We start from the raw sequence: 24,243 nt of genomic DNA on the forward strand, positions 1-24,243 counted from the left end.
TATTAAATAATATGCCTTCCTTTTGCTGATTTCAACAACTAATCAGGATCCCTCTGTGCCATCACTTTGACCAATGAGACGAGCTTTCCTTCGAACTGGCCTGTCAGGACCAATCAGGAGGGAAAGGGGGAGGGAGCTGGTCATTAAGTGTTTGATATTACTTTCTCTTTTTCCAAATTGTACAAACTAAGAGCGGCTTTCTGGTCCAGTCAGAAGGGGAGGAGGGTGGTCGTGATTGTTTACATGCAAATCTCCCTCCCCTCTCTCCTCACTTTGCAATCTCACAGACCGCAACTTTAACTGCAACTAAGACGGCAGCAACATTTAAGCCCTCTCGTCGCGCGCAGATTCCTCCGCCCACTTGCGTCGACTTCAATGAAACTCAGCGAGGCCGGGGACCGGAATAAACGCAGCGCCAACCTTTGTCGCGCGTATCTCGAAACGCTGACCCGGACCCGGACTTATCAACTTGGCAAAAACAATAGTCTGACTTTCCGAGTTGTTTTTAAAAATTACTTCCACATGACGTCCCGCTCCAAAACAAGCGCCCCGGACAAAGATTGAGATTAGCGCCGATTGAACGTGCCATTTGACTTACAATCTCAAATCGGGCACCGCAAATAAGGGGGGGGGGCATGCGTGCTTACCGGAGCGCGAGGCCTCGTGGGAATTACCCCTGCAGTCTTCAAGGTAGAGGGTTGACACTTATTTCTTGGGCTGTTAAGCGGAGGAGCAGATGTGTGCGATGTTCCAAAAGAGGTCAGGGAATCGGGCGCTGCGCGTCATGGCGAGTGAGTAAGCTTCACGGGTCAGTAATGGACGAGCTTAAGAGAGAATAAAACGGCCTTCTTTTCACTGGTCTGAGGGGAATGTTGAAAAGTCGTCTTGTTTCTGGCGAGTAAACAAGGCATCCGTCCGTTCAGCTGTAGCTGTACTGCCGAACGTGTTCCTGCAGGAAGAGGCGGTTCGTTTTTTCAGACAATTTGCCTAAACCCTTTCCCTACACCACCTAACCATTCCTGATTTGTTGCCTAAATTTGGACAAACAACAATGATGACAGAAATGGAAACTTTTCACACAACTGTCCAGAATGTGTCCCATCATTATCATCATCGTATTTTCATGTCCCATCGTCCCCGAACTGTGGCGCTTTGGGCATATCAACTTTCACCAGGCGTTGCTTATCACCTCGTAACACCGTTTGAAAATGGATGTCGTGGCTTACAGATCTGTTTCTGGCGCAAGACGAGCGTGCAGAGATCGGCCTCTAACGTGATAGGGCTCCCTCTGCTTGCACGAGTCATTGCGCTTGACTTGATATGCCAGGTTTTTTATCGACGTTATTATCACCACCCGCGATGATGTGTCTTCGGAAACGGACGGTCATTGGCTCATTGGGAATAATCTTTATAATCGCGAGTTGTTTACTGACGCAGGGGAAGCTGGCGCTCGCGTCATTTACAGGAAATGGTCGAGTGATTTCCAAAACTTCGGATACATTATGGTGTCAGATAACTATCTATATATCTGAAGGGGCCAATACAACATCAACACGCGCATTACACAGGGATCCAGGGCGCATGCACTAAAAGTGAGCACAAAAACTATAACAGAGCGCTGATGTGTCTTCACACGCCCGGTGTTTGCATTTCAGCAGCTGTTTTCAGCCCACTGCGCCCTCTCTCTTCCAAAGTTTGACCGCTCGGTTCAGCACGTTAAGTCATCAGAATAAGGCTGACCAGTCGATCTGTGGAAGAGCTTGGTTGCTTCTAACTTCACCCCCGTTTGGAGCTATAGGAATACACAGGAGAGGCCAAATGCTAACAACATCTTTGGTCTTTCTGCGTGACTGAGGGCGCAGTGTTTTTCCATACTGAGATTGATATGTTCTTACCTGAGCTCAGACGAGTTGATACGCACCTTTGGAGCTATAGGAATACATTGGAAGAGGTCAAACGCTCACAACATTTTTGGTCGTTTTTTTGCGTGACTGAGGGCACGCACAAAGACCAGACCGATACACATCAACTCGTCTAAGCTCAGGCAAGAACATATCTCAGTCTGTAAGAACGGTGGCCTGTTCCTTTAAGACCATCCCCCACCCCTTTATATAGGCTTAGAGCCAAATCGCCACCTTTCCTTTGTGATTGTAGTACTCAATGCTCTAATATTAGCAGTATCCTTGGGTAGGTGGCACTGGGTGTGAAAAGTAACGGGCATTTTGAAATGAATGTCGCAGATTGCTGACTCGGTGCCTAGGGTGGTGGACGGCTCACCCCGCGTGGCACCAGTCACTCTGCCTTGTCAGGACACATTTAGCCTGACGGTGCTCAGAGGTCCAACACCCGAACAGTGAGGCTTTGAAGCTGGGTATAGCGGCATCAGCAGCACAGAACGCCAGCAGGACTCTCATGTTTAAAAGATTGAGGTGCTGTAGTAAGTAACTGTAGAAAAAGTAGAGTCGGACTTCGAATTAGGGTAGAGTTCAACCCCAGGTGAAATTTTCGATCAGCCTCGTGACAACTTTGCGTTCATTCGTTGCTGAAAGAATGGCGTGTTCTTGAAGAGATGCGAACGCCGTGAAGTCTTGCGGGCAACACACGTGAAGGAAGCGTGGCGGAAAAGAGGGAACCGATTAAATAGAAGCAGGAAGTGTAAAAGCGCCCATTATCTAGTAAAGCGGAATTGAAGGAGGGCTCTCATGCAGACGAGAAACTTAACCTTTACTGCCCGAATTGTTCATGCTTCATGATTTGTATTAAACCATTTACAACATACAGGCGCCATCTTTGACTGTCACGTTTTGAAGCCTGTAGGGGGAAAAACACATGTTGAATTATGTCTAGTTATTCTATCAAATGAAGATGATCTGAGGAAAAAAGAGGCCCAACTGACACAATCTGTTAAAGGAATAGGCCACCGTTTTTACATACCAAGATATGTTCTTACCTAGCCTTAGCCAAGTTAATATATTCCCGTCTGGTCTTTGTCCGTGCGCTCTGTCACGCAAACGGAGCACATACGCAGCCTCTCCCACATGTCACATAGCTCCGAAAAAGCTCACGATAGAAGCTACCAAGCTCCTCCACGTGTTCCCTATTTAAATAAAGTTACGTGAAGTGTTTTCATGCGAAGTATATTTACACAGAAATGTAGCATGTCGATTTTATAAGCAAATAAAAAGGGGTACTACATTGTGAGGCGTAATGACACAGGAGCAAAACGTCCGCGCAGTAACTCCTAAAGACTTCCTCCCGCTCACGTCCGTCAATAGAAGCTGCGTGACTTGTACAGAGCCTTTTACAACAAGCAGAAAATATATTTTCGGAAAGTGCTGGCGCATTCCTACCTCATGGTCGAGGTCCTGAGTCCTGTGTCGTCGTCCGGGGTGAGTTGGAAATCTGTGAAACATTACTACACTATATACTTTCCGCTTGTTATCACAGCCCGGCACGATGCACGTAAAAGGCATTGTTCACAAGTTATCGACGCTTCTTCAACTGTTCTCTGCGAGCTCTCTACAAGTCACGCAGCTTCTATTGACGGAAGTGAGCGGGGAAGTCTTTAGGAGTTACTGCGCGGACGCTGTGCTCCTGTATCATTACGCCTCACAATACAGTACCCCTTTTTATCTGCTTATAAAATCGACATGCTACATTTCTGTGTAAATATACTTTGCATGAAAACACTTCACGTAACTTTATTTAAATAGGAAACACGTGGAAGAGCTTGGTAGCTTCTATCGTGAGCTTTCTTGGAGCTATATGACATGTGGGAGAGGCTGCGTATGTGCTCCGTTTGCCTGACAGAGCGCACGGACAAAGACCATACGGGAATATATTAACTCGGCTAAGGTTAGGTAAGAACATATCTTAGTATGTAAAAACGGTGGCCTATTCCTTTAATATACTGGCACACTGAAAACAAAAAAGTTGCCACAAAAACAAAAAGGTCACAGGTTGGGGCTTGGTACGTTTTGATACCAGTACTTTTACTTTGTTTTTGATTCTGATGCCTGAATAATACTTTCTCCGATACCTATACGAGAATATTTGTCATCGAGAACCTGAACACAGAACAATAATGTGTGGGAGATCAGCACATTTGCTATATAGGGTTGGTGTAGTGTGAGGAAATGTGTGAAAAAGGGAGAATAATTTTGGGGGCAACTGGGAGAAATTGCGGCAAAAATAGGAAATAGGGAAAATATTAGTAATAAAAGACAAGCAAAAATTTGGGCAAAAAAACATCACAACAACTTTTTTACTGATTCCAGAGTGGTATTGTTTAACAGTACCCAGCCCTGCAGGTTGTGGCCTTGTTTCAATAAGCTACCTGACATGGCGATCAGGTAGGCCTCTGATACCTTCCTCATTCCTTCCTCCAAACTCCAAACTCCAAAAAAAAACTAAGTGGTGGCGTTATGTGAACGAACGACTTACCAGAAATTCTATGTGATACATGATACGTCAAAAACATAGGGCTGGGCATTGCACGATACAAAATTGAGGTTTGTATTATGCTGATAAAGATCAGTGTGGACTTTAATCTCTTAACCCTCACCTGAACCGAGTACATTTTCTCCAGTTCGGCCCTACCCAAATCTGAAAGCTTCTGGACTGGAGAGCAACAGTGTAATGCCTCATTTGAAAGCCAAGACCTACAAAAGTGAGCCTAGCTTTGCTGTCACATTGTCGTCACGTTTTTGTCCCATTTTTGAAGCATTTTTGTCTCTTTTCGAACATTTTTTTGTCATGTTTTTGTTGTTTTTGAAAATGTGCTCGGATCAGGTGGGGGTTAAGAGGTTAAGCCTTTATTACTGTAGCTATAGTGCATGCTGTGATACGGCCTGAATGAATGAATAAAGACTATGGTTAGACAAACACATTTGCGTATCACAACACAGGAGCTTCGATAGGATTGTATTGTTACGTGCTCCATAATGTTATATTGACAAAATCATCCACACAGACTCAATCTTGACTATTGGAATGTGCTAAATTTGCTCTTAATCTGCCAGAAAATGTCGAAAATAATAGTGGTTCCAGTTGGATTAAAGGAGTGGGCCATCGTTTTTCCATACTGAGATATGTTCTTACCTGATCTTAGACGAGTTGATGCGTACCTGTCTGGTCTTTACTCGTGCGCTCAGTCACGCAAAAATACCAAAGACATTGTTAGCATTTAGCCTCCTCCAGCATATTCCTATAGCTCCAAACTGGGGTGAAGTATCAATCAATCAATAAAACTTTATTTATAAAGCACTTTTCATGCCGAAAGGTATCACAAAGTGCTTTACAGATTACCACATTTAAAACAATGCGCCTGGCACAACCTCCCATATATATATTTTATATATTAGGATTAAATAAATAGATTAGTCAGTTAAAAACTAAGCTAAAAAGGTGGGTCTTGAGCCTGCTCTTAAAAACATGAATGGAATTGGAAAGACGCCTCACCATGAGTCTTTTTGTTGACTTTAGGAATAACTAGGAGACCCCTGCCGGAGGAGCAAAGGGGCAGTGAAGGTTCATAAGGTAAAAGCAGTTCTGAAAGATAAGAAGGACCAAGACCATTAAGACATTTAAAAACCATTAAAAGAACTTTAAAATCGATCCTGAAACACACAGTCCAAATTGCTCTTCTTCAACAGGGACCTCACCACCGCCCCTTTAAACGCAGCAGGGAAGGCCCTCGTCTGAAGAGAGCAATTCATCATGTTTAGAAGCTCGTCTCTAAAAGATCCATAAATTGTTTTAAAAACGGGGTTGGGACCGGGTCTAAAAGACACATCACTGAGGAGAAAACTTGATCAACTTGGGGGGCGACAGTGGCACAGATGGTAGAGAGGGTCGTCTCATGATCGGAAGGTCGGGGGTTCGAATCCCACCTCCTGAAAGTGCACATTGTCGTTGTGTCCTTGGGCAAGACACTTCACCCACATTGCCCCCAGTGTCTGCGTACATTGGTGTATGAATGAGAGTATGAATGGGTGAGTGGATCCTTGCTGTAAAGTGCTTTGAGTGCCTAATGTAGGTGGAAAAGCGCTATATAAGTTGAGACCATTTACCATTTACCATCAAGCATCTCAGGATTAACCAGGACGAAACTGTCCAGTGTTTCCTCTGGAACAAGTAGACCATCAGATGTATTTAGAACCGTGTTACTTTGGGTAGATAAAATATTACATCTGATAGTGTCTTTCCTAGTAGAAGCTACCACGCTCTTCATCTCTTTTGTGTAACTCTGGAACCTGGAACAGCTTGGTCGCTTCTAACTTCACCCCAGTTTGAATTTATAGGAACATGCTGGGAGAGGCTAAATGCTAACAACGTCTTATGGTCTTTTTGCATGACTGAGCGCATGCACAAAGACCAGACAGTTACGCATCTACTCATCTAACCTCATGTAAGAACATATCTCAGTATGGAAAAACCGTGGCCTGTTCCTTTCAACATAAATGGATGGATGTGACACACTTCCGTCTGCATCCATTACCAAGCTGACAATCACGAACCATTCCCCATCTTCACAGACAGCAGCATATCTAAAGCCCACAATCACTCCGCAGACAATACAGCTCGGCGCCTCGTCGGCTCACGAAACCCATTCTCCATACTTTTTTTCCCCCCCAAATCAGGCCGTTATTGACATTCCCCACCAGCTGTACCACGATGAGAGCAGAACGCCCCGTGGCAAGGGGGTCAGCGAGCGAGCGAGCGCATATTTCAATCACAGGTTTCATTTGGAGAGGGGGTTACGGTGGTTCAAAACAAAATGATGAAAAGAATCTCAAAAACTCCCAATCTGGATGGTATAAGGTTTTGCAATGACACGACCGCAGTGGGACACGGATGAGGGGTTAGGGTCTGCGGGAGAGAGCGAGAGGGGGGCGTTTAAAGACCGGCAGTGAAAATATGGAATTTCCTCAAGCCGCAATATAGAGCCACAGGAACGTCAGAGGGACAGCGGAGCACAATTGCAGGACAGGGTCGCAAGTCGTAGACCTGTGAGGCTCCCGGTCGAACACAAATCATGCGCTCGCTGTCTGCTCCTGACATTCTTCAAACATTCCACTTTTTTGTTTGCAGATGTTTGTATGTTGCGTGGTATAGGGGTGTACGGGATGTTGTCTTTTGAGGCTAGAAGTCCAGAAAAGGTCACATTTATTGTTTTAATCGTAAAACTTTAACGATTAAAGGGATATTTCAGGATTTTTGATATAGGGCCTCATTACCAAGTTTTCCAAAGTGTTGATTTCTGGAGGGGTTTTTTTTCCATGCAGTCCTTATATTTGAAGAGTTCAGTGGTGCTAGGCTAGTGCTAGGCTAGTGCATGTCTATGGTATCTAGTGGCCTGCATTAAAAACAGTCTGACCCAAGCACAGAGCACCTGAGGCAAATCACTTATAACACCAGACTACCCATATAAATGTCTGTGTTGACATTATTATTATTATTTTTTTTCAAATATAACCATTTTGCGTTTAAAAGAACTTACATTTGCGCAGCATCAGCTTCCTGGTTGTAAGCTACGCAGCGGCGGAGTGATCTGCTCGGTTACCAGATCTACAGTAGTTTGTTTACCTGCAGCCGGCATGACTACATGTGGAATTCACAAAGGAGCTTTCTACAAATCAAATAACGTTTGGAGGACGACCCCATGATTTGAAGATGTTTGTAATGCAGGCCACTAGTTACCATAGACATGCGCTAGCCTAGCATCACAAAACTCTTTAAATATAAGGACTGCATGAATTAAAAAAAAAAAACATATATCTCCAGAAATCAACAACACTCTAGATAACTAGGCAATGATGTCAAAAATCCTGAAATATCCCTTTAAAACATTGTTTTTCCAAACTTGCCTAGCCCTAAGGTCTTTCTTTTGCAAAAAGGACCTTTAATGTCATTGTAATGCTAACAACAAGTAGTTCATAACTACTGTATACAGCTGAACTAACTGCATAATAAGATTGTCTTTATTCCCAAATCCTTTTACTGATGGGCAAAATAAATAATTCCACAAAAATATTGGGTAGAGGGCCTTTATCGACCCGTCTATTCTCCCATAAAAACACATTTATCTCTTTATTTTGGGGCGTCACATGATCTGAAGTTCGGGGGTTCGAATCCCGCCTCCTGAAGATGCACACTGTCGTTGGGTCCTTGGGCAAGACACTTCACCCGCCTAGTCTCCAGTGTGAATGGGTGAGTGGTTCCTTGCTGCTTGAAAGTGCCTGATGTAGGTGGAAAAGAAAAGGAGTTTTGATTGTCTTAAAGCCGTCGCTGATTTTGTCCACAGCAAATCCAAGACTTGAACCTTCAATTCCACACAGCCCCCATCGCGCTGACTAATGCTATGGGACTTATACAAGCAATTACGGTTAACCTCCGCCAATCACGTTCAATCAGGGCCCGGAGTCCGACACTTGTCCTCTGCGTATGCTGTTTTTTTCCCCCCTCTCTCCCAGGTAGCGCCTCTCTCACTCGTACTGTATTATTCCGTTGATTAAATTCCCCTTGCCCGCTCTCCTCTGTCCCTCCTCTGCCTGATCACATCTCGGTCTTTGTGCCTTCGAAATCTCGTCGCTCTGAGCCATGGCCTCTGGGACATGTTAGTACGTATCAGCCCTGACAGGAAACCTTTGGGGAGTGCATGAAAAGTCTATTCAGACACATATAAATAGAACGTGCCTTTTGGAGGGAAAAAAGTAAGTTCTGGTTCAAAAAGAGCTTTTACAGTAGCAACGTTTTTGTTGTTGTTGTTGTGGCAGGTTTCATTGGGCAAAACAGGTTAGTGTAGAAGGAACGAGCGAAGAGAGACATCTAAATAAAAGAGAGACGTCCAAATAAAAATATGAAAAAAAAAAATATTGACACCAGAGCCTCTGTGAAAGGCGTTGACACTCAAGCCTAAATACACATACGTGCTTCATGCAACATTCTCACAGTTTTGAGTTAATCCCTGGACAAAGCTATTAAATGTAGCTGTTTCTTCTTCTACGGTGTCAGCGCCTCGTTCTGTACTTCCTGATTACAACTGTGTCATTGTTCAAGCCCCAAAACTGTCCTCAAACATTTTTGTAAACCCCTAATCCAACATTGTCGATTCTGAGACGTTCTGGGCTCGAAGTGTGTTTATCACGCACTTCTGGAGCTGCTAACCACGCCCTATCCATCCTTAAAGGAATATTTAGGATTTTGGACTAGTTATCCAGAGTGTTGTTGATTTCTGGAGATACACATATTTTTTTAATTCATGCAGTCCTTATATTTGAGGAGTTTAGTGGTGCTAGGCTAGCAGTAGGCTAACGCATGTCTATGGTAGCCAGTAGCCTGCATTAAAAACAGTCTGACCCAAGCACAGTGCACCTGAGGCAGATCACTTATAACACCAGACTACCGATATTAGATAGATGCCGATGTTGACTGAATTTTTTTTTGTAACCATTTTGCGTTTAAAGGAACTTATTTTTTAGCTGCATCAGTTTCCTGGTTCTAAGCTACGCAGCGGCGGAGTGATCTGCCAGGGTACCGGATCTACAGCAGTTTTTTACACAGATATGGCAATGTTTGGAGGACTACCCGATGATTTTAAAGAGGTTTTTAATGCAGGCTACTAGTTACCATAGACATGCGTTAGCCTAGTGCTAGCCTAGCACCACTAAACTCCTCAAATATAAGGACTGCATGAATTAAAAAATAGATATATCTACAGAAATCGACAACACTCTGGATAACTAGGAAATGAGGCCCTATGTCAAAAATCCCAAAATATCCCTTTAAACTTGTTTTTTCAACAAAATGATTCCTATAGCTGCCAGCGGGCGGAGCCCAAGTCAAGATTTTCACCAGCTCTTTCAAATTATAAAACCTAAAATATCAAAGCTGAGGCACCCAAAATAATGATTTCAAGTCTATTTTTAATCTCCATATGTATGACATGTCCACTTTAACCACTTTAACCACCTGCCTAAACCGAATGCATTTTCTCCACTTCGGTTATAGGCCAGTGTAACGCCTCACGTTTGTGTCACGTTTTATTTATCGGCCCGATATGTCAGTCAAACTGGAGAAAATGTGCCCGGTTCCGAGAGCATTTTCTCCAGTTCAGCTTTACCCAAATCCTGTAGGCCCGTGCAACAACCCAAGCTAAGATCTACAAAGCTCATCTAAATGGATCTTTTTCCTCCCGTCATCAGATTTTTTTCCCATCCTTTTTTTGGGGGGGGGGTATTCAAGTCATTTTTTTCAACTCACTTTTTTTTTTCTTTTTTTTTAATTTGTTGTCACATTTTTGGTCATTTTTTTTTGTCTTTTCTTGACATTTTTGGTCATTTTTATTGTACATTTTTTGTCTTTTTTGTCACATCTTCATCATTGTTTTCATCTCAGTTCTGTTGCTATTTTCACACCTTTTTTTTCCAGAAGCTTTTGGATTGGGGTAAAGCCAAACTGGAGAAAATGTGCTCGGTTCAGGTGGGAGTTAAGGGGTTAAGGAAAGACACAACAAATGAATAGGGATATTGCTTTTTTTAAATTTAGAAACTAGAACATTTTCTGTCATTTTGTGTTGCCTATATTTGAATATCTGAATCTAATAATAGGTCTTCAGCCACAACAATGGCCAAGAGAGGAAATGCCCATATTTGGACTACAGCGTCATCTCGATTGCCTATTGTGCTACGCGTTGATACCAAACATGTCAATATTGGTGAATGAAGACGCGTGTGGACGACCTTTTCTTATGGTTGTAGCCTTTCATTGCTATGTTTCTATAAAAATCTATACAATATCGAGTTCTGCTTTGGGTTAGGACTGCATCTCTGTCAGTTAAACTCCACAATAAACAGCCTCAGAGGACTCATGGCACCTGCCGCGGGGTTAAAAAGGCCCGAACTCAAAGTGAAGCGACGCGAGAAGGGTGAGTCTGGAACAGCAGCCGAGGTTGAATCCCCCCGGGCTATAGAGCGGCATCAAAGACCCCAAACTCCAAACATACCGGCCTCAGGGGATCAAACTACAAGAGCCTGAGAGGGTCAAAACAATGCAATTATCTCTGGCACTGGCAATACACCGGAGAGCATCTCAAAAGCTTGGTCGGGCACACAGAGATCTGTATTCTTCAAAAGACAAAAAGACTCAAAGCATTGACCCTTTTTGAATCAGCCACCTGTGAAACATAGACTTTAATACAGCATGTGATCAAAACATTTCCTCAAGCACTTTTTGTTTACCATAGAAAGTTCGGCCGACGCCAGCGATGGGTCGGTACAAAGAGTCGGCTCTTTAAAGCGAACAAGTCTCTCCCGCGAGCTGTTTACTTGTTGACTGAGCTCTACATGTGAGAGAATGAGAGGTGTTTCATAGTTGGATTAAATTACCCCTATCTGTGTCTGCATGTGTGCTGTGTCTAACCCCTGTGTCTGCATGTGTGTTGTGTGTCTAACCCCTGTGTCTGCATGTGTGCTGTGTCTCTAACCCCTGTGTCTGCATGTGTGCTGTGTCTAACCCCTGTGTCTGCATGTGTGCTGTGTCTAACCCCTGTGTCTGCATGTGTGTTGTGTGTCTAACCCCTGTGTCTGCATGAGTGTTGTGTCTAACCCCTGTGTCTGCATGTGTGTTGTGTGTCTAACCCCTGTGTCTGCATGTGTGTTGTGTGTCTAACCCCTGTGTCTGCATGAGTGTTGTGTCTAACCCCTGTGTCTGCATGTGTGTTGTGTGTCTAACCCCTGTGTCTGCATGTGTGTTGTGTCTAACCCCTGTGTCTGCATGTGTGTTGTGTGTCTAACCCTTTGTGTCTGCATGTGTGTTGTGTGTCTAACCCCTGTGTCTGCATGTGTGCTGTGTCTAACCCCTGTGTCTGCATGTGTGTTGTGTCTAACCCCTGTGTCTGCATGTGTGTTGTGTGTCTAACCCCTGTGTCTGCATGTGTGCTGTGTGTCTAACCCCTGTGTCTGCATGTGTGCTGTGTGTCTAACCCCTGTGTCTGCATGTGTGCTGTGTCTAACCCCTGTGTCTGCATGTGTGTTGTGTGTCTAACCCCTGTGTCTGCATGTGTGCTGTGTGTCTAACCCCTGTGTCTGCATGTGTGCTGTGTGTCTAACCCCTGTGTCTGCATGAGTGTTGTGTCTAACCCCTGTGTCTGCATGTGTGTTGTGTCTAACCCCTGTGTCTGCATGTGTGTTGTGTGTCTAACCCCTGTGTCTGCATGTGTGCTTTGTCTAACCCCTGTGTCTGCATGTGTGTTGTGTCTAACCCCTGTGTCTGTATGTGTGCTGTGTGTCTAACCCCTGTGTCTGCATGTGTGCTAAGTGTCTAACCCTTGTGTCTGCATGTGTGCTGTGTGTCTAACCCCTGTGTCTGCATGTGTGCTGTGTGTCTAACCCCTGTGTCTGCATGTGTGTTGTGTGTCTAACCCCTGTGTCTGCATGTGTGTTGTGTGTCTAACCCCTGTGTCTGCATGTGTGTTGTGTGTCTAACCCCTGTGTCTGCATGTATGTTGTGTGTCTAACCCCTGTGTCTGCATGTGTGTTGTGTCTAACCCCTGTGTCTGCATGTGTGCTGTGTCTAACCCCTGTGTCTAACCCCTGTGTCTGCATGTGTGTTGTGTGTCTAACCCTTTGTGTCTGCATGTGTGTTGTGTGTCTAACCCTTTGTGTCTGCATGTGTGTTGTGTGTCTAACCCCTGTGTCTGCATGTGTGCTGTGTCTAACCCCTGTGTCTGCATGTGTGCTGTGTCTAACCCCTGTGTCTGCATGTGTGTTGTGTGTCTAACCCTTTGTGTCTGCATGTGTGTTGTGTGTCTAACCCCTGTGTCTGCATGTGTGCTGTGTCTAACCGCTGTGTCTGCATGTGTGCTGTGTCTAACCCCTGTGTCTGCATGTGTGCTGTGTCTAACCGCTGTGTCTGCATGTGTGCTGTGTCTAACCCCTGTGTCTGCATGTGTGCTGTGTCTAACCCCTGTGTCTGCATGTGTGCTGTGTCTAACCCCTGTGTCTAACCCCTGTGAACAGGACCGGAAGTCCCGCCCCCAAAAGTGCCTACCCTTTTTTCAAAACTTGTCAATGTGTTTTGCACTTCCAGGCCACCGTACTGTTCCTATAAATGCACACATTTTGTGAGCCGTCGAATCCCGGACCAGCATTTATATAAATTCTGTGGTTTCTTCATCAACATATTACAAGATGATGTTTAATGGCCATAGGATGTGTCTCCGACCCCAACAAAAAGTAGAAACTTGACTGAATTTGAGCTAGCATGATGATGATGACACTTTTATACGCTACAATCAAATCTCGAGGTCTGTACGTTCATAAATGATTTCTCACTCACTTAAATGTGGCGCATGGGTTGGCAACATCTGAAAACATTTGGATCATAATTAGCAATGTTTGGTGGCTAATGCTAACGGCTATAGGAGAAATACATTGAGCAGGCTAACGGACTCTGGAAGGTCTCCCGGCCGTTGTTTACTGGCAAAAATAAAAGAAAACTAGCATATTGCAAGTTTCCTTTCATCTTATGTGGCTTTTTCGGTGTAAAAATGATCAGAATAGCCTAGACCCGGGGTGCCCAAATTTGGCCCGCCGGAACAATTAGGTTGGCCCACCAGAGAGTGACCTACTTTTTGCGCCGCATCGGGTTAATACTAACTCTCTCCCATTCATTCTCAAAGGCCAATATAGATGCAGTACACTTTTTGGCCACCAAAGTCAAATTGGGGGCGCTGTTTCACTCCTTTTGCAAAGTTAAGGAAACACTGTTCTGGTGTCTTGTTTGTCAGTAATAGCATCAACTTCCCAACTTTTTCCAAATTTATGATAAATAACAATAACTACTAATTGCATTTATACAATAATTGACTTTGTTCTACTAAAACTTGGCTTTTGTAGCATACTATTTGCATAGATAGAATTAAATACAAATGTATACCAAAAAAGAAAATAAAGTAACTATTATTATTTGTAGTTATATGTGTCTCACGCTGACATCGCCGTGTTTGGCCCGCGACCCTTTTTCATTTTGGTCCTCGGAGACAAAAAGTTTGGGCACCCCTGGCATAGACACTGCGGAATTCTACATTCAGAAAACAAACAAGAAGTCATTTTGCTTTTTGTTGTCCGGCCACGCCCCTCTCCTATATCTGCACTTGACTCACCTCTGTGGGAGCTCCTGGATCTGATGTTGCCTTCACACTTGCGCTTGGCTTTGAACAGCAGGCCGATCTGTTCCTCCTTGGTGAGCACGTCGTCGCCGCAGACCTGAGAGAGGAGGACAAAAGCTCTGCGTCAATACAACACTGAACTCACAGCGCCCATTTACAAAAAAAAGAGATTACTCACTTCACGATGAAAGGCTTAAGCTTAACAAGAGATCGAGAAGCGAGAAAAGTATTTGCTGCCCACTTTTTATTTCGCAACAATCGAATGCGAATTGAATATTTTCGGTTTTGGAGATTAAAGTAGTACTAGCTAACTTGCTAACCTTAATAAATCCTTTCCTTAGTTCCTCTGGGGGTAATACAAGTGTTAATGGGATGATTGGGAGGTCTTTCATCTCCCCCTCGTGTCTCTGGCCAGAAAAAAAACAATTGCAACTTGACTGCCACCGGACCGGAGCCACCAATACACACTAATGGAATCACGAAGAAGAAGCTAACAGGCTAACGGGCAAAGCTAACTGCGGGTTAGCGCCACTTACCCTCTTAACTCCCGCCTGAACCGAGAGGATCTTTTTCCTGACGTCATCAGATTTTTTTTCCATAATTTTTTTGTTTGGTATTCAACTCATTTTTTTGGTCATTTTTTCGTCCATTTTTTGTCACATTTTTGTCATTTTTTTTGGTCATATTTTTGTCATGTTTTGGTCAAATCTTTATCAAGTTTTTGTCACATTTTTGTCATTTTTTTGTCACATTTTTTCTCATTTTTTTGTCACATTTTTGTCATTTTTTCGTCAATTTCTTGTGACATTTTTGTGACATTTTTGCCACTTTTTCGTCACTTTTTTTGTCAATGTTTTCTCACTTTTTTTTCTCACATTTCCATCATTGTTTTCGTCTCACTTTTGTTGCTATTTTCACAGCTTTTTTTTCCAGAAGCTTTTGGACTGGGGTAAAGCCAAACTGGAGAAAATGTGCTCGGTTCAGGTGGGAGTTAAGGGGTTAAACAGTATTTACAGCCAAGTTTGAGTGAAAAAATAATTTCCATTGTGTAACTGGATGTACAATATCCAGGGTAGGCCTGTCACGATAACAAAATTTGAAGCTCGATATATTGAGGCGGGAAAATATCGCGATAAACGATATTATAGTGGACCACTTGATGCCACTGAAACCAGCTCAAAAATAATGGAAATCTTAGTAATCCCTTGTTTTAAAAGTACACAGTAGCTTTTCCTTTATAACACATGAGTTGCAAATTAGGCCTGTCATGATTTTGAAGTTTGATATATTGAGGCAGGAAAATATCACGATAAACAATAACATCAACTCTAAAGATACCAGATACTTACTTCCGTTAAAAATTATGCTTTTACAAAGAAAACAATAGGGGGAAATAAGACGATAAATACTGAACCCAAAAATGCATCATTTATCTGTTATTCATCAAATGTCGATATAGTAATTATCGTAACAACTCTAGTCCCGGGGAGGACTGGCGGTTGCTGTAACTTTTTTTTTTTGTGATCAATTTTTTTTATTGAAGTGTTACATTGCATTGTCGGGCAATAATGTTTTTACACTTTTTTGCATGCGTTACACTTTCATTTTATTCCCTTTTTGGTTACCCACATCCCCATTTCCCTTATGATGGGCAGAGAAACTCAAAATTGCGTAAAAAGCAGTCCCCAAAAATGAAAAAATAGATAAATAAATAAAAAATAAAATAAAACAGAAAACAAAACAAAAAATAAAACCCTGTCCAGGTTAACATATATAAGTGAAGCAAAATGTACAGTTGAGCAATACAAGGTGCTAATTTCCTCCGTCAAGGACATCCACAGAAATAGCTGTATACATATGGCTATGTACATTACATCAGTCAATTCACATAGTACATATAATTATGTAATAAACTTTCTCTCAACACACAGTACATCAAAACATGTTCATTGTAACACTGTAGTTTATATCTTGAAATCTAATCCAGTTTGGATGTATTTAATAAACTGTAACTTTCTGAGAGCCTCTCAAACAAGAGCACATATAAAAAAGTGTCATTCTGTAAAATAGTTTAAAACGAAACCAATTAAAAGTCATATAAAACACCTTCAGTAATACATGCAATCTATACACAGCCTTTCATATATCGACCTAATGTAGCGTTCTGAGTCCTCTCGATTAGACTTCCACCACCTCCAAAATCCACTGATTGTTATAGAGGAAAAAGTATATCCCCCTTTAAAATATTACCCAAGGCTGAGGCGCCTGAAGCAGTTGAAAAGTGTGGAGCACAACGGGATCTTACGCATAGAAATGTAGTAACATCATGAATTCCAACAACTAAATAGTCTTTACAAACATACGTTTCGAGATCCATGTTTTTGCCAGACGTGTGAATATTCACAAGCTTCACTCACAAAAATCAATCTTGGCCGTACGGGCTTTTTGAAGTCAGAAAGTCACACTACATTGTCCGGTCTCTCAATGTCAGGCCGATCCTGGCTTTCGGAGCGAAGCGAACCGTTATACAAAGAAAGAAAGACCCGACTGTCCTTGATTCCTTTTGTGAGCCGTTTTGGATCTATAGCTGGGAGTCAAAGCCCAGACGTATTGACACCAAAGTGAATTCAGCTCTTTAAATTAAAGCTGGGATAACAGTGTGGGCGTTTCTTATTGATCTGACAGCGCACTCATTCATCTACACGCCCACGGATCCATGCGAGAGCGCTCGATTGTTCGTACACAACTTCAGATGCGTCCCACGTTTTTGGCTTTTTCAGTCGATTGAGAAGATTTTGCTTCACTATTGTGACTCCAATGACTATAAGGACTTAGTCTTAAAACCATACTGGGAAACATGTCACCCCTAAGCATTTATTTTCCCCAATAAAGGTGAAAAAGAGAATAAAACATGTTGACTTTGATAACCCACAACCCACAGCACAGACGCCTGGGCCAGTATATATATTATTATATATATTATTTTAGTTTTATGTGCATGTCAATTTAGTCGACTAAATTTAAGACTAATTTAGTCGACTTTGCATTTATAATATTCATTATAATCATATTTAATCAAGGTCCTCGACTTCATGGAGCTTCTTCCACACGAATAAACCTCAAACCTGTTCATTTGGCAGTGAATTAACATGATCTGAGGCTCTTTCAGACGGTCAATAGAAGTTTGGATGATTTTAGTCTCTCCCTTTCATTTTTATTTTGTCTTATTTTAGTCGACTAAAATATCTGGACATTTTAGTCATAGTTTTAGTCTCATGAGAAACTTTTCATTTAGTTTTAGTCCAATTTTAGTCGTCAAAAACATCACTTAAGACTAAAATTAAGACTAAATATTTTAGTCGACGAAATGAACACTGGCCTGGGCTGCTGCTTGTCCTTTTTCTTTTCCCCCTCATTTCTGGACGTTCTCCCAAAGATGTCGCCCTGTATCTATCTGGGTCTGAAATTAAATCTGTTGAATGCACTTTGAATCTTTTTGTGTTCATGCAGTAGCTGCGTGTTCTGTCCAGATACAGCCGTCCCACATTGACATTTTCAAACTTGACACACTGCAGTGGTTCAGAATAATCACAGGTCTGAGGTGCTGAGCTAAAGGTCACCTCTCGCGTTGGGTTAAACAACAGTGGAGCTGTTGTCAAGGTGTCCATCAGCCAACGATGCGAGGCTTGAGCTGTCAACATGTTACTTCTGCTTTTTCACTGCGCCGCATTCGGAGTTGCAATTAGAAGCACTTCAGGACTGCAGTAGAAGTACATTTATTGTTTGGTTATTATGACAACCACAGACAGGCTAGCAGTTTTTTGTCGTGTGTTTTCGTATTTTTTTTCGTATTTTTTGTTGTGTTTTCGTAGTTTTTTTTTTTCATATTTTTATAGTTTTTTGACGTGTTTTCGTAGTTTTTGTCCTTTTTGTCGTGCTTTTTGTCACGTTTTGTAGTGTTTTCGTAGTTTTTTGTTTTGTTTTCGTAGTTTTTGGTTTTCCTTTTCGTTGCTTTTTGGTCTTGGTTTCGTCACATTCATTTTTGTCCCTTTTTTTATCGCCTTTTTTCCCCCCTGGTTTATCCGTCATGTTTTGGTCACATTTTTGTCTGGTTTTCATCCTCATTTTCGTTGCTAGATTGACGCTTTTTTCCAAGAAGCTTTTAGATTAAGGCAATGCCTGGATACCTGGATAATGACTGGAGAAAATGACCTCCATTTAAAAGAAGGTTAAGAAGGTTGATGATATCTGAACCCATTACTGTCATTGGAACATGAGCAATAATGAAACAAACAAATGAACAAATAAATAAATAAATGGATCACCTTTCAAAAGCTAGGTTGATTCTAGCCCATATAAAATGTCCATAAGAGATGCCCTCATTCCAAGAAAGCCATTGAAAAGCAGTGCCGAAACACTGACTGCCTGACTTATTATTTCAGTAGATTCTGTTTAAGCTACAGACAGGCTAGCATGGTTAGCATATCATCATTAACATAAACTATCATTCACTTTATGGCAGGGGTCTCCAAGCGTTTTTACCCAGTGAGCTACTATTACATTACAAACCCATCAGAGCTGCTGAGGAGGAGTTCCCCCCCGGGAGGGTTTGTAGCTTTGATATTTACAAAATTACAGAAAATGGCTTGGATTGTGTCCATGCACTTCACTTCGTGCGCCTAAATGTTTGCAGATTCTGATCAAATCTTCAGAATGAAAAGAAAATCCCGCTACACTGAGACTTGAACGCGCATGAAGAAATGTAGAAGGCCTTTGGCTGTAGAGGGTGAGAGATCCCTGCCTTATGGAATGCACCTTCTTGTGATGCACACCATAGTGAACAGCAGCAATTTATTCATAATTCATTGACATATTCACATATAAAATGGGCACTTTTTCATGTTATTAGATGTTTTAGATTGTTTGATGCTTTCTCATGCTTTAAAGTTGAAAGTATCTGGTATCTTTAGTCAATATTATTGTTGATCGGGATATTTTCCTGCCTCAACATATCGAGCTTCAAATGTTGTTCTCGTGACAGGCCTGGTCCCCCCATACACGTCAACAGTGGAGCCAATCCCAATACATTATATAGTATTTAGTGCACTGACGAAGCCTTTTGGATGAGAGGCGAAACGTTCGGCACTTCAACACTGCCAGTACAGAAACGACGTTATATAGTTTGATGTTTACATGACACATACCGTTCCCCTCCTGGAACCGCCACCTTGATGTGGTGGAGGGGTTTGAGCACCTGAATGATGCTGGGGGCTCTGTTGTCGGGAGATTCAGGGTCTCCCATGGCAAACAGGTCCTAGGTGACGGGTCAGGCAAAGAGCAGATCAGAAGACTCTTATGAGACACCAACAGGCCCGGTTAGAACCATGAGGCCGTCCATCTGTGGACCCACCACCTGCAGGACGAGCCCCATAAGGGGCTGGTGCAATGTGATTGGGGCAGCTCCAACCCAGACCCGGCAACGGAAAAGTGGAAGAAAATGGATGAATGGACATATACTGTACATGACATAAAGCCTTTGTACTTTATGTATAAATCAAATATCTTTGTTGTTTGTGATGTACAATGTTTGTCAGCCAATGCTAACAAGAGTAAGAAAAGTACGTATAAATAGGCTACGAACATTTGAAAATCAAACCCCGCTTCTCTCAGTCATCAATATGCTAATCCTCGCTACCGTTCTCTAATCACACATTCGACGCTCTCAGCGATTTTCCTAAACAATCTTGTCGGCGAGCGCACAAACTGTCTGCGCCTGCTCTAATTGCTTTGAAGTCTGCTGTATTCAATTACCTCTTGTTTACAAGCTGCAGAAAGGTCAGTCAAGCTTGGGCTTTTACAGGTAATTACAGTCACTGTTTGTTAGTGTGCGGCTAAAAATAGTGACCTGGAATCTGCCGGCTTTGCACAACAGCAAATGAATGTCGGGAATGTCGGCATTTTTGACAAGGGGAATTAGAGTTTCTCTGTTTGGAACGCATGTGTCTTGTAAAATTGTACGTCTGAAGCACTTTGAAGCAGTGCAGCTACTAGGAATAAAGTTGAGTTGAGAGTTAGGTTGAGTTAGCCGCTCGCTAATTAGCAAGACGTGTTGTGTAGTGTCATTTTAGCACTGAAATGGTTAGGTGAAGTTATATGGATTGTAAAACTATAGAGGAGCACTGGAGAAAGACAAAGCAGGTGAAACAGAGCATTTGGAGCTATAAAAAAAGACCAAGATGTGACTACACTTTGTTTATAACGGTGTGAACCAGGTCTAAAAACAACAACAAAACCCATTTGCGCAGTTCTTAAACATAGATTTAACCTCTTATGCCCCGCCTTAACTGAGTGCATTTTATCCAGTTTGACTTTACCCAAATCTAAACCCTTCTCGACTGGAAAGCAACAGTCTACCACCTCATTTGAAAGCTAAGGACATTTTTCTTTGTGTTTTCGTAGTTTTGTTTGTAGTGTTTTGTTGTGTTTTCTTCGTTTTTTGTGTGTGTTTTTGTAGTTTTTTTGTTGTTGTTTTTAAGTATTTTGGATGTTTACGGAGTTTTTTGTTGTGTTTTCGTAGTTTTTTTGTTGTGTTTTCGTAGTTTTTCGTTGTTGTGTGCTTTCATTTTTTTTAACGTATTTTTTGTTGTGTTTTCAAAGGTTTTTTTGTGTTTTCGTAGTTTCTTTGTTGTGTTTTTGTAGTTTTTCGTTGTGTTTTCAAAGTTTTTTGTGTGTTTTCGTAGTTTTTGTGTGTTTTCGTAGTTTTTTTGTTGTGTTTTTGACGTATTTTGTTATGTTTACGGAGTTTTTTGTTGTGTTTTCAAAGTTTTTTGTGTGTTTTCGTAGTTTTTCGTTGTGTTTTCAAAGTTTTTTGTGTGTTTTCGCAGTTTTTTTGTCGTGTTTTCGTAGTTTTTTGTTGTTGTGTGCTTTCATTTTTTCCCCGTATTTTTTGTTGTGTTTTCGTTGTTTTTTTTCCTGTTTTGTTGTTGTTGTAGTTTTTTGGCATGTTTTGTAGTTTTTTGTTGTGTTTTCATATTTTTTTTGTCTTTTTTGTTTAGTTTTCGTTGTTTTTTTGCTTAGTTTTCGTTGCTTTTTGGTCTCGGTTTCGCCACATTCATTTTTGTCCCTTTCTTATCGCCCTTTTTTCCCCCTTGCTTTTCCATCATGTTTTGGTCACATTTTTCGTTGCTATATTGACGCTTTTTTTCAAGAAGCTTTTAGATTAAGGCAATGCCTGGATACCTGGATAATAACTCGAGAAAATGACCTCCGTTTAAAAGAAGGTTAATGATATCTGAACCCATTACTGTCATTGGAACATGAGCAGTAATGAAATGAACAAATAAATAAATAAATGGATCACTTTTTCAAAAGCTAGGTTGATTATAGCCCATATAAAATGTCCACAAGAGATGCCTTTATTCCAAGAAAGCCATTGAAAAGCAGTGCCGAAACACTGGCTGCCTGACTTATTATTTCAGCATATATGTGGGGTTACAGCGGTTAAAAGTAGATTCTGTTTAAGCTACTTTTGGTCACCTTTGCCTTAAGGTTTGACAATAACTTGGAACAGTGTCTATGAAAAAAGAGAATGCGTATGTTAAGTTACAACACAATACAGTTGGTGAAATATATTTTATGGTACAGTTGTATTTCTGCAATTGAGATGAGGGTCTCGGAGATCCCCCACAGCAAAAAGAAAAAAAAAAAAAAGAAATGTCATGTGTGATCATCTTGTCAAGTACCGGCTTCTAGTGCCGATCAAAACCGAGTGCCAACAGTGACACTCATGCTAGGCTGTCAAAGAGAAAAATTATAAAGACGAGACTTCAGGTGGCCAACTATGAAGGTACAAGCTAAAAATAAAAAGCGGAATGTTTCGCCATCACGCGCCGCTATTTGAGTATCTGCAACTGCTGTGTATTGTCCCTCGGCGAAATTACGCAAACACTGGTTCTTAAATTGAGAAAGGGGCAAATAGAAAGCTGTTCATTTCCCTCAAAACCGCCGTGCCACAATCCATCAATATTTTCTCTTCACTTTGGTGCACTCAAATAAGGATGTCCAGTCTGCGAGCTGAATGTGGCCACAGAATGAAGACGCTTTTGGCTCCGCGGGGTAAACAGCCACGGATGGAACAACATGCATGGGCTCTACCTGTTTACGTCCCGTGCCAAATTCCAAATGTTTGGCTGACAGCTCGGGCACAGGCTATTTTCATCTTTCGGCTCAGACAGACAGAGAGAGAAAGAGAGAATGTATACAGTACGGATGGGCTCGAGTGTATCAGCAGGTACCAAACGAGGGGTGAAATGAGAAAAGTTCTGTTGGGGAAAAACGTTTTTCAGATGTGGATGTGCGTCATCATTCAGACCACTCGATTTACTAAAACAGACTGGATCAGATGTGTGGTTACCTCAGGATAGCGTTGCAGAGATAGTGGAAATACTTTTTTTTATTTTAGACTGGATACGTCTCCGAGAAGTAACTTGACGGGAAAATGTAAAGAACGGATGCTGAGGGATCTTCACAAAGGAACGGTTGATGTATGGAAAGAATGGCTGATTTCCAACTATATGCATGGGCGGATCTGCCATCGCACATTTTCTCTGGACTCCCTGTTACTTCTCCCTGATCCGTGTGTTTGTTTTCCCTGTGGGTGCGCTGCCTGACAAGGTGCTGCTCCTAAGCCCAGAACCTCTCAAACAGACTTCGTCCCGAGAGAGACGGAGAACTAGACGCAGACTAGTGTGAAAGGTGGAGGATTGGAATGGTGAAATAAGGACAGAGCCTTAAATATACAGCTAAATGTTGCCCCTCACAGTTCAATAAATGACACAATATTTTGAGATATCTCAGATATCTTTTTCTTGCTTGGCCGACAGGGAATACCATCTGTTCCTTCAAGTCTGAAACGTTGTCTTGGCGGTTTAATCAACAGAGGATTTGTGTCATAACAAACATGGCGGCTTATGTGACGAAAAAGAAGTAAAAAAAGTCATGCAGGACAGGGGAGTAGCCTGGACATCGGTCAATTCAAAAGGCAAAGCACTAAACGCTGTTAATTAGCGATGAGAGAACATCAAAAGTTTGAGTTGTTTTGACTAGTTAAAGGCACACACTTTTTAGACAATACTGATGCCATCAACATACAACATGCTCCCAAGGACCACCTCGGCACAGAAAATGCTATTCTGCAGTGGGTAATCAAAACATGGATTTGGATTAGGACATAACTACGGCCCGACCGATATATCGGCCGGCGGATATGATCTTCTATTGGCCAAAATCGACCGATAAGAAGGCTGATATCTCCTGGACCGAAAGTAATAGAGACTTTCCATTTTCAGAAAGAGGTGAGTCAGAGCTTCCTAGGCCTCAGGGGAGCGGGGAAACATCGCAGTGTAAATTGTTTGTACACCTATTTTACATATTTTATGTTACAAACTTTTGCATATAATTCAAACATTTGGAAAAAAAAATATCAGTGGTGCATACTGGCATTGGCCAATCAAAATACCCGATAATCAAATTAAATGGCTTTAAATATCGGCCTTTGTACCGGCTATCCACCATGCCAACCCCCTTCATATCGGTATCGGACCCCGAAAATCCACATCGGCCGGGCCCTAGACCTATCCTGTTTAAATCTCAAATTCTGCTGACTTTAGTCACATCTCCATGGAAACGAGTTGGAGACGTACGTACTCCCGGAGGAGAGCTGAGCCGCTCACAGGAAAAGCACATGTTTTTTTGTACATTTATGACGTATTTTTCTATGATGAAAATGTCTGTCATAAAATAAATGCTTGTATTTCAACGCGGTGTGGCTTTAATGTAATATGTAGCATTTGACCTAGGTTATTTCACTTGTTCTGCAATGTTTCTGACTCGTTTCAATACATTTCGTCTTTATTTCATGTTATTTTCTTTGTCAATGGGGAAAGGAAATTGGTCTTATCCCTTTAGCAGTTTTACTTTCTTATTTCAAGTGAGATTATCATAAAACTAGTTGGGGATAGCTCTGCTGAAAGTGATAGTGAAAATGATTTTTCGCACTGAAAAGAGCGAAGTCT

At 42.0% G+C, this 24,243-nt stretch overlaps 1 protein-coding gene across 1 annotated transcript in view; it reads right to left on the reverse strand.

The window, feature by feature from the left end:
* The window catches only part of pth1r (parathyroid hormone 1 receptor), a 141,939-nt gene that overhangs the window by 50,282 nt on the left and 67,414 nt on the right, over positions 1-24,243 (reverse strand). Inside the window, exon 2 of the mRNA XM_079569176.1 lies at positions 14,165-14,267. Coding sequence (XP_079425302.1) covers positions 14,165-14,267 — 103 coding nt within the window. The remainder of the gene's footprint in view (positions 1-14,164; positions 14,268-24,243) is intronic.

This window comes from Gobius niger (assembly GCF_951799975.1).
Source record: "Gobius niger genome assembly, chromosome: 13".
NCBI lineage: Eukaryota > Metazoa > Chordata > Actinopteri > Gobiiformes > Gobiidae > Gobius > Gobius niger.